This window comes from Lolium rigidum, chromosome 2, assembly GCF_022539505.1.
Source record: "Lolium rigidum isolate FL_2022 chromosome 2, APGP_CSIRO_Lrig_0.1, whole genome shotgun sequence".
Lineage (NCBI taxonomy): Eukaryota > Viridiplantae > Streptophyta > Magnoliopsida > Poales > Poaceae > Lolium > Lolium rigidum.
In genome coordinates, this window is record NC_061509.1 from 110740913 (window position 1) to 110752960 (window position 12048).

Here is a 12048-nt window from a genome sequence, read left to right on the forward strand (position 1 = left end):
TCGGTTCCGGCAGGATTTACGGGCTCTGTTAGAGTTTCTCTTACGAAGTGCAATGTGAGGAGACCGCGACTCGAACCTGGGACCTCTCGGTCACAAGCGGTGAGGCTCTACCGCTGCACCAGGCCCACCCTTCAGTATTTCCAAAGGTTTAGATGAACAAAATGTATTCCTCCAGCTCAGACTAAATTAGCATTCAACAAACGGTGCAAGTAAGAAGAAAAGGGCAACCTGAGCATCGAAACCTTTAAAATTTACTCGGAACATGTTTTTCAGCTGCTAGTCAGTCACTGAAAAATATGGCAGTTCCAGAGCTCAAACAACTGGAAGTGCATGCTAGTGCATTAACCACTTGGCCACATACGGCAACGAAGTTTTCTAAAACGCTGTTACATCATTCTTCCATCCAAAATATGAATATATACACAACATAACGTAGCACTTCTGGGTTTGGTTCTTCTGTCGGATCCTTCAGTGCTGGTACTCCTGATTTTAAGTGTTCTTTTAGAAGGAGTGACGAGCTCATTTAGCACTTTTGTACATGTTGTCGATCGCGCCCTGCAAATTGAAGCAAGGTTAGAGCTGATTGATATCCTCTTGTAGTAGAAGGAATCAGAGCACCATGAACGACCAAAATAGTGCCGATGTAATAAAACAGTAGTAACTTCAGAAGTATCAAGAATTCATTCATTGGCTAGGTTTTCTGTTGGTGCAAATAAAGGTTTCGCTTAATGTGGATAAGTTGCATTGCACAATCGTTGCCATGTCATGCATATCATATCTTGATCATGCTGATTCTTCTACCGTAGTTCTAAGACTTTTATCCGTTGCGTGTTCCAGCACCCCCATTCATTATGATTAATTATTATCTTTCCATTTTGCCAGTGCATGAACTAAATTTCTCAAGTCATCCATGCATGTACACAACCTACGCTGAACATGGCTCACAACAATAATACCTGGTAGTACTTGAGCAATTGTGGTCGCTTCCTTTTATATGTTGGAGTGATCAAGTCGCGTTCCATGTCAAACGGTACTGGGTCAAGATGTACAGCTCTTATGAATTCAAAACCTTTGAGCTGCAGAAAGATATAGAAAGTTAGGGTGTGCACTGCAGTAAGCTTTGAATATCATTACAAAAATAGCAAAACAGGAAAACGATAACTATCTAACCTTCTTCTCTTTTCCTGTTTTTGAAAGTTCTGCCAAAATGTACTCTTTTGCTTTTGGATTCTCACACAGTGCCTCAAAATCACCACTGATTCCATTTGCCTCAGCCCAGCTCTCAAGAGCTTCCTTGTTAGGATTGACTACGGCAACAAGGAATGACTCGAAACTATTGCCATATACCCATATCTGGACAAATGTTTACAAAATTTAAGCAGATATTTCAGATTATTTCAACACAACAGTGCTGGAAACAATAAATAGAATGAAGCATGCATAAACCATATTGATCATTTATTAAATAAAGAACAATGCTGCAGAAATAAATGAAATAGCACATAAATTTAGAAAACTGAGCTATATACCGAGTCTATAGCAGAAACGACACCGTAAATGTTCTCCAAATTTTCAACTGCCACATATTCTCCTTGTGAAAGCTTGAAGATGTTCTTTTTGCGATCTATGATTTTCATACTTCCATCAGGTTGCCACTCACCAATGTCTCCTGTAAGCAGAAAAGACTATGTTCTGAATCTCCACTTGTGATAAGGGACAATATAGAACAGTTTGTGTCAATAACACGACTAGTTACTACAGTGATTTTCTGCTTCGAACGGTTACTATTAAAATACGAACACACCAAATGTGATCTCCATTGTACTGTTATGCAGGATAAAGTGAGTAACAACGACTTGTGATCTTCAACTTTTAGCCTCATTATGTTCATTACCGTGTGGACCGATACTGCCACATATTTAGAGATCAAAATATTTAGAGCTACTGAGAGGAAGAAATGCTAGTCATTTGGCAAAGCTTATGTTTCATTCTTTACTTTTGCAGCGATTGTATAGCAAAAGCATATGACAATTCAAACACTAAAAAGGCAAGGCGAGATGTACCTGTATGGAACCATCCATCAACCAAAACCTCCTGCGTAAGGTCTTCACGCCTGTAGTACCCTGAGAATAATGTTTCTCCCTTGATGCAGATTTCTCCACGGGGTGTGCTTGCAAGTGCATCATAATTCATTTCAGGGACAGATTCGAGACGGGCATCAATATTTGGCACTGGAGGACCAACAGTCCCTATCATGGACATCTGATTTGGTAGCGAGACAAAGGATCCAGCACATGTTTCCGTGAGACCTAGAGGAGAACAAATCATAGGGAACAAGTAGTTAAAGTGGAGAAGAAAGATGAACAGAAAACATCAGCTTATGCAGATCAAGGACTATAACCTGATTTAAGCAAAAGAACATATACAACCCTTTTTTCTGTTGTGAACCAGTTTTAAAATAGTGCATCTTGCACTAAGTTCTGTTGACAGATTTACACTAGTTATTGATAAAAAGAGAACATGCTGATGACATGAGCAATATATATACGTGTAAAGTATGAAGTCGTGGGCCCATTACATGGTTATACCGTTATATTAAACTCAAAACGGTAGATCTAATACATACGATTAATTTAATAAAGTTTACTGAATAATCGGAGTAGAGCAGAAATATCAGGCAATCTTTCAATTTGAACCAATCATAACAGTAAAATTTAATTGTTTCATATGACGAGAGGATTAAAAAAGAAGTACCGTATCCTTGTAAAACATGTGCGCATGTCACCACACGCAGGTATTCTTCCACATGAGTGGCAAGTGGGGCCGCTCCGGATAAAATAACACGAACATTTCCTCCAAGACCTTCTTTCACCTGAGTGTGATGAATACAGTTTCTAAAATATGAACGCAGCAAACTGGGAACAGCATACATAATAAAGAAGCAGTGAATGTTAAGATGAAGTACCTTACTGAAAACTACTTTGTCACATATTGCAGCAGCTTCAGTGTGCTTAGCTCCCCTCATCATTCTAAATTGCTTGCTGGAAAACACAAAGCGTACGTCATACTTGGATTTGTGACAGGTGAGTTCTTTAATGATGTAAATTAATGATGCGATCAGAACTATCGCTAGCCTAGGGCCAGGGATACAAGGGCTGTAGCCCCAGTCCAGCCCACGGTAAAATAGGGAGTAAGTATGATGTTTTGGCCCAATCTCAATCGCAACAGACATGCACCTCAGAGCCCAGGATTAGTACTCCACTTGGTCCAATCCTGGGTTCTCCAGTGGATACCCACACTTAGTAATTGCAAACTTGGCATGAAGTGCGCTTGAGAAGAAATATTGGGTTTGTGATATTAAGAGTGCAAGTAAGTATTCTACGCTTCCACGCAAAAAAAAACACTTTGAGATAAGCAAACTTACAATTTGTATGCAAGATTGAACATTGTGCTCTTTATGAAACCACCAGCTGAAATTTTAGCTTGAAGCCCTAAAGAAGTGTAAAGCAAAGGAAAAAAACATTCTGTGAACTTTGGATCTCAGCGTCAGCTCCAAATCTTTTAAATTTGGAACAGCAGAAGCAGAATGCAGCAATGGATAATGCAAAAACTATACACCAAGTTAATGCATGAACATACAACAGTGAATAAAACAATCTCGAATGCCAATTCTTCATATTACGGAAGCCCAGAGAATCAATCCATAGTTGTGATAAAACAAGAGCTAAGACAGTCAACTCAGTAATTCCATGCCATCATAGGCTATGCACAAAAGATTGATTATTGATTAGGCCATCTGACTAAGATACCTAAAGAAGTTACTGCGCCAGCCAGCCAGTTAAAGCCAACAAAACCAATGCAAACCAAAGGACAACAACAGAGTTTAAACACATCCAGATGAACTTTTTAATGTATAGGTTGGCTTATTTGTTTATCTTTAAAAAAACTGATCATACAATATATGTACACAGTATAATCTACTAGTTTGCTGCTTCACAAATTAAATTAAATATCTCATAATATGCCCATGGAAACAAACCATGGGACTCGAATAGCTAGCTAGCCCAATTCCCGCACAACTGTAGGCTATATTACAGTACATAAGTTGACTTTTGCACTATACTCCTTTTATTTAAAAGAACAAGTATATGCGCAGATTATGCTACAAGATAGTGACTGCAATGGCAATTTTCATGGAAACCACTTGGGAGTATCTAGTGATTACCAATGGAGTATATTTGAAATGAGAAATGAGTACAGTACCATACATGCGTATAAGTGGTATATGAGTGATACATACTCCCCATACATATGTCTATATTTGAAAAATGTGCTGAACTAACAATGATTACAATCAGAAATATAGTCATATGTCTAATACAACTCTAGTGGTCTGAACGCATATTCATTTCTCTGTAGTCTGCACCAAAATAAGCAGTGGTGGTCTCTCTCCCTCTTTTTCCTCAATTAATGTGGGAATTTTAGCCTCTCAGAGTAGAGGACGTGGAAACTACTTTTTAACCCTGTTTTAATAATAAATAGATTTGATAAGTGATTGAAGTAGACCCTTACCAGAAAATATCCGATCAAGAACACGTGGAACAGCACATAAGATAGTTGGTTTCAGTGTCCCAATATCCTCAACCAGTAACTTAACATCCTGTACCATATCTTAAATGTCAACAAAGATCCAAAAGAAATACCCCAAGAGGTATTATGTGTACACGTAATGATGCTTACCCCACGCCAAAATCCAATAGATGCACCATGGAACATAAACAGCTCTTCCACAACTCGGTCAAAGATATGAGCAAGAGGAAGGTAAGACATGTAAACATCGGTTTCCTCCAGCTGAGATTATCAAAGAGTAAGAATTTAAAGGTTAATTACTGGAGAGGCAAAATCACATGATGTAATGGCTGCTGGCATCTTACCCGCTCGTTTACAGAGTTAAGCAGACGGTCTACACCTGCGATGAGACAGATAATGCTCGCATTGGAGATCAGCACACCTTTGGGATCACCAGTAGTTCCACTAGTATACATTATAGTACATATATCTGTCCTTTGCTTCACTGGAAGATCAAATTCTTGGTCACCTGCCTGCAGATAAGATGCCACAAGGAAACAACTATAGTTAATAACTGTGTTTTTAAGACTGTCTCTGTAAAATATTTTACATCAATTAGAAAATTGAAATTGTCATGTTTGAAATTGTACTGTGTGATCAAGCACAACTGGCAAACAAGATATGAAATTCTGAGGATATCTAGCAACATATGGTTAAGAATAATATTCAGCACAACCCACATGCAGAGCTTGTGACCTATCTTACCAAAGAAAGAAACTCATGCCATGAGTAAACATTCATATTTTTAAGAAATAGTATTCAACACAACCAACATGCAGAGCTTGTGACCTATCTTACCAAAGAAAGGAACTCATTCCATGAGTATATTGACAGTCCACACTTGGAAACTTCTTCCTTTTGTTCTTGAGTCACGTTGCCAAAACTCACAATAGCTACAAACATTATTATATATTTATTCTCGCGGTAGAAACAATTTGGTATTAGATGATGAAAGCTATCTAGAATGAGTGAAACTCACTTTTCAAGAACTCGGTTGACTTGGGAAATGTCTTCAAGAGCTGCAAAATTGAGATAAAAGATGGACAGTAATAACAGGATACACATTAGCATGGTTGCTTCACAATTGTCTTAATGTTGGCCCAAAATATATATAGACAGTAAATAAAAATATGCTAAAACAAGGCAATTGCTCAACAAAAGAAAATAGTGTTGACAAATAGAATGTTTTCTATTACTATGAATCACCACTTCAATTAATGCAAAGAGCTTGTGGAACCTGACAGAGCATAACTGGTACAAGAAATTTGTGAAACCTTGTTTGCTTGGACCCCAACCAGCAGGGTCCCAGCCCAAAAGAATTGGGCTTGTCTGGGATTTGGCTACCAAAACAAGGCATTAGAGATACAGAATAGAATTGATGTACTGATTTGTAGGTCATGGATTAAGATGCATGGGTTTCCAACTTCCTAAGGCACCAACCAAATAGGAGTCAACATGTGTCTTCCTCTAAGCAAAGACATGGATACCAAATATTCAAAAGAGTAGTTCATGGGATATTGCAAGCATAGAAATTTCAGATGTTAGATAATGAAGGAAACATACCTCATCAACTTTCTTCTCTTCTGCAAAAGCAATTTCAACTTCTGCATGGCACAAAATAAACTCTATCGCACCAGCCCCTACAGAAAGAGCATTTTCGATAAGCAGGTTGAACTGTACTATTATTGTTGTTTCTTTTATATGTTTGTAATGTTCCATCTGGGGGAAAGGATCAGTACTTAAGAATGACTAACTGCTTAGTGCTCTGCTCACATATAAGATAACTAGTTTGCAGTATGTTTTAAATATGTCGTAGGGCTTTCATTACATTTTTTTAAGATGAGATTAGCACTTGGTCAGGGTTAAAGAAACCTTACATAATGCAAGCATATGAATATTGAGAACCATTTCTCGAGGAGAAGATAAGGAACGACATAAAACTGAAAAGGCAACTAAGAAGAAGTATCTGAACAGAAAAATATAAGCTCATTCGTGCCATATAATGGAGATGTCAAGATATATACCAAGAGTGTCATATAATGGAACACAGTAGATTCCATGGGCATTGCAAGCCTGCAACGGATAAAAATTGCAACTGAATTAGTAAGTTGGTAACAGATACATGTAAAACATAGTGCTCGTGATTGCTTCGACAAGAAGTCCAACACTAGTTACTTGTTGCAAAATGATTAAAATGCTGCATCCAGTAGTACAAGATTTTACCTCCATTGTGATAATCCATTCAGGACTATTAGCACCATATATACCACAACGGCTACCCTGCATAATTATCCAGTTTAAACCTTTTTAGTCAGCACAAAATGACATGATCCCAGTTTAACCATGAACCCTCAGCTAAATAAAGAGTTCACATAATGTTTAATTCATGTGTTCATTCAAGATGACAAAAAGACATGACATCGCTCTGAAAAATGTTCAGGTAAATTAGTATCTGACTGAATAGAACAGTAAATGCATAAGAAATGAGGGAACAAACCTTTGTGAGTCCACAGCTCCTAATAGAGTTACCAATTTTGCTCGCAATGCCAAACACCTCCTTATATGTCTTCCATTCATATGCACCAGCCTATTTGTTTATAGCACACAAATCATGTTTTAGCCAGGTTTCTAGTGAGGTTTATTTCAGGGGAGTATTAGTTGCACATGGAGTAATCAACCGAATGGTACCTTCCCGTCAACGATCGCACGGCGGCCAAGCATTTTGTTGTCTGGATACTTCTCCACGGCCATTCTGTTTATGAAAAACATTATTGAAACTCGGAACTGAATAAACTCACAAAGACAAAGGGTTCACCAGATTTTAGGAATTTTAGAAGCAAGCCAGCAGCCAAACTGCAAAGGAGTTTCCTTGGTAGTTAACTAACCCGAAACAAACCACAGACCATTGACCAATCTGACATCAGCATAACCACCCACGAATTAATTTAATTTGATCACATGTTTGCGTGGTCAACCATGTGATGCTATCCGCGACTGATGAACAGTTTTAGATGGTAAAAAAAAGGGAATTACTAATCCGACATAAGCACAAACGGAAGGGAAAAAAGGACACATAAACAAGTCGCCAGATTTAAGAATTTCAGAAGCAAGTCAGCAGTCAAAATGCAAAGGACCATCCTGCTCAGTGAATTTCCTTGGTAGTTAACAAACCAGAGACCATTGACCGATCTGACATCAGCATAACCACCCACGAGTACGCAGAAATTCAATTCAGTTTGATGACATCTTCACATCGAGTCATGTGATGCTTTCCCGCAACTGACTAACAGATTTATTAGAAGGTGAAAATTTGCGAATTACTAATCCGACATAGTAAGCACAAACGGAAGAAAAAAAGGACAATTAGATCGGAAATTCAGTTTTGATCGTGGGTGTAAATGCCGTACAGAATAGTATATATGGTTTTAATGCTGGGGTGGGGGAGACAAAATCCCCAGGGTAGCATATGCCGAACAACGGTTACATAAGTGCCATAAAAAAATAGGGTTGGAGCAATTAGTTAGCAGATGTGATGAGGCAGGCAAAGGGGAACTAGGCGTATCCAACCCGAGCAATCTCCATGTAGCAGGACAGCGACCAATAACGGAGGGAGTACCGGAGTAGTAGTAGTACTACTACAAAAGAAAAAACATGCTCTGCACTGCATGAACAGAAGAATCAGCGCACCGAATACTTTGACTAGCGCGCGCCACCAGGAGAAACAGTCCGAGAGGATGCTCCCTCCGCCATTCCCCCCGCGCATCATCAACGGAGCACGGAAGCAAGCAAGCAACCGCGGGAACGGCACGGAACTAGGGAAGAGCGAGGATGGAGGGAGAGCTCACCGGAAGATGTCGTAGCAGCTGTCGAGGCCGGGGACGGGGGCCGGGAAGCCGTCGCGGGCGAAGGCGCTCCGGTAGGTGGGACCCACGGAGGGCCGGCCGTCGGCGGCCGGGCCGCCCTCGTCGACCTTCACCACGTGCTGCATCTCCGACATCCGTCTTCTCGTGCTTCGCTCGGAGTCTCTCGGAGCTTGGCGATGGACTGAAACAGAAAGAGGCGTGGGCGACGGAGGGGCTAAATAGAATTTGATTAGTAGGTGGGGTGGGTGAAGCGGAAAACGGTGGGGAGATGGGGCCACCTGGCAGCGACAGTAGGCGGGTTGGCGTAATCAGCTGGTTGGTGGGGCAGGCGGCCGGCCAGCCAGCGCGTGCAAGATTCAGATGGTCGCTCATCCAGACCAGACGTATCTACATGGACTCGCGTGACATCTTGTGGACCAGAATAATTGGTGTCATCAGCTCCCCCGTTACATTATTTTCTCTTCATTTTGGACAAAGCAGTTGAACCAATTCAATTCGAGAGGATTGCAGATTGCAGATGGTCTTGAATGGGGCTGCATGCCCAAAAAGGGCACTGCATTTTTCCGTCGTAATCCTGTTATAATTTTGATGTTGACATGATGATGTTCCTTTGCACCCGCAATAAAAAGGACATGAATCAACCTCACCCATTTTGGGGCAAAATGTATCCGTTTTGATCAGGCTGCGGCATAAATTCAACCATGTCCTCCTCTTACCCATTCGTTCGATCAGGCGCAATAGTAAGACCATTTTTTCAGATAAAAATTGTATTTTGCAAATTTAATTTACATAATGCATAAAAGAACAGTAAAGAGAAAAAAAATAGGTAGAAACCTATCTAGGGTTTGCACCGGCTGCGCTGCCTAGTGGTCACCGATATTTCTCATGTTGAAAAACTCTGACTTCAGCCACGGTACGGGACTGTTGGTTGCGTCGGAGGGCGAGGTGCAAGCTTGTCCCACTACTGGAAAAATGCTTATAGATAGAAATAGATTCTGCGGTGCATTTAAAAAGACGTGCTCCACACAGAAATACACATTATGCGCCACATAATTTTTTGTTTGGATTTTCAAATTCTAGATATTTTTAAGAAAAGTTATTTATTTTTTAAAATTTTAGAATTTTAAAAATCTTTAACAATTTCTGAACTTATAAGATTTTTTTAATTAGTTTTTAAAAATTTCTAAAAAATATATTTTTTTAAAATTTCTATATTCCTTTGACTTTTTGATTTTTTTTAAAAAAAAATTAAGACAATTTTTGAAATTTTAGAACTTTTTAGATTCTTTTCTAATTTTGAACTTTAAGATTTTTTGATATTTTTGAAAAAATAGTTTTGGAAAATTTCTAAAAATTTAGAATTTCTCAAAATTTTAAACTTTCTAAATTTTTATTTCATTTAAAAATACATTTTTCCTAAAATTTTCATTTTTTGGATTTTGAAATTTTTGAATTTCTTTTGGAAATTCTTAGCTTAAGAGGGTTGATATGATACTAATATCAATAAAAACTATAGTAGCATAAGGGTGGTTCAATTAAATAGAACTTAGAAGTTGCTTAGGTTTGGAGCAATTTCAGAATGGCTGGCCTAGTGGGAAGTCGTCATTTCAATATCATTTGAGAGGCCCCGCCACACTCTCGCCTCTTGCAGCTCTAAGGTGGCGACCAGCCTCACAGCCTCGTCGTCCAGATCAAGCGGCTGGTAAGGGAGTTCCGCATCCATGTACGGGAGCTCATCCTGCCCCGCGAGTATCCCGAGGTAGTCGACAATGTCGTTCCGCACCTCCTCTCTGGTGATGTCCTTGCCATAGAAAGGCTCCCTCTCGACCGGGAGCTCCTCTTCCTCCTCCACCTTCACGATCGGGGCATTGTCGTAGTTAAACTCGTCATCACCAAGGAGCCTGGCACAACATCATGGGTCCCACTCCAACCATTTGTACGTGTCCCACATTGGGGTGTTGATGGCGTAGGCGGGGCCTTCGCACAGGTCCGGTGGCAGGATCTGGCGATGGCGCTTGATGTCATCACGCCTGCCCTTCCCACGGCACCAGCGACACATGCACCTTGCGTGCATTGAGGAGCTAGCCGTCAGGGTGGTGGACGTCGCCTCACCATGTGAACATGTTAGTGCGGTAGAGCGCTGATGCGACATCCACATTGATGTAGACGTGGTTGCGTTTAGCCTTTGGCTTGGCACGGGAGGAACCGGCCTCGTCGTCGTTCTCCGTCTTCCTAAAAGGCCACAACTTACCCATGGCCTTGTCTCGATGAGGGCAATGGCGAGATGTGTGTGGCCTAGCGGGCGTGGGCGTTTGCCTTAAAAGGACGTGGAAGTTGCTGATACGTCTCCGACGTATCGATAATTTCTTATGTTCCATGCCACATTATTGATGATATCTACATGTTTTATACACATTATATGTCGTATTTATGCATTTTCCGGCACTAACCTATTAACGAGATGCCGAAGAGCCAGTTGTTGTTTTCTGCTGTTTTTGGTTTCAGAAATCCTAGTAAGGAAATATTCTCAGAATTGGACGAAATCAACGCCCAGGGTCCTATTTTTGCACGAAGCTTCCAGAAGACCGAGGGATATACGAAGTGGGGCCACGAGGCGGCCACACACTAGGGCGGCGCGGCCTGGGCCTGGGCCGCGCCGGCCTGTCGTGTGGGGCCCTCGTGTGGCCCCCTGACCTGCCCTTCCGCCTACATATAGCCTTCGTCGCGAAAACCCCGGTCACCGAGAGCCACGATACGGAAAACCTTCCAGAGACGCCGCCGCCGCCAATCCCATCTCGGGGGATTCAGGAGATCGCCTCCGGCACCCTGCCGGAGATGGGAATCATCTCTCGGAGGACTCTTCACCGCCATGGTCGCCTCCAGAGTGATGAGTGAGTAGTTCACCCCTGGACTATGGGTCCATAGCAGTAGCTAGATGGTCGTCTTCTCCTCATGTGCTTCATTGTCGGATCTTGTGAGCTGCCTAACATGATCAAGATCATCTATCTGTAATTCTATATGTTGTGTTTGTCGGGATCCGATGGATAGAGAATACTATGTTATGTTGATTATCAATCTATTACCTATGTGTTGTTTATGATCTTGCATGCTCTCCGTTATTAGTAGAGGCTCGGCCAAGTTTTTACTCTTAACTCCAAGAGGGAGTATTTATGCTCGATAGTGGGTTCATGCCTCCATTAAATCTGGGACAGTGACAGAAAGTTCTAAGGTTGTGGATGTGCTGTTGCCACTAGGGATAAAACATTGATGCTATGTGAGGTGACCCGGCATACCACTGCATGGTGTAGTATGCAAGTCTGATATAACACCAATGAAACACCGTTCCACTAGTATTATATCGCTCAGAGTGGTACAACAGAAACATATGCGGGTCCAAGGCATGTCTATAGAATTACATACAGACTCTGTTACAGAAGATCAGCACATCCTCCTACTTTACAATGAGGTAAAACTGCAAATAAACTCCAGGAGAACGACTCGTAGTCTAATCTTATCACAAACTCTATTTGTAGAGTATTTCCCTAACTACAGAGGC

General features: G+C 41.0%; 1 protein-coding gene across 1 annotated transcript; it reads right to left on the bottom strand.

Moving 5' to 3' along the window:
- Positions 1–210: 210 nt before the first annotated feature.
- Positions 211–8641, bottom strand: LOC124692226 (long chain acyl-CoA synthetase 4-like). The gene is made up of 19 exons (XM_047225543.1): positions 8475–8641; positions 7318–7381; positions 7127–7216; positions 6853–6909; positions 6654–6702; positions 6193–6269; positions 5609–5648; positions 5428–5522; positions 4935–5102; positions 4741–4851; positions 4573–4660; positions 3425–3491; positions 2966–3041; positions 2755–2872; positions 2064–2309; positions 1530–1669; positions 1171–1353; positions 957–1076; positions 211–555 (listed from the first exon to the last, which is right to left on the bottom strand). The coding sequence occupies exons 1-19, from the start codon at positions 8624–8626 to the stop codon at positions 520–522; spliced, it is 1977 nt and encodes a 658-aa protein (XP_047081499.1). The 5' UTR covers positions 8627–8641; the 3' UTR covers positions 211–519.
- Positions 8642–12048: the final 3407 nt, after the last annotated feature.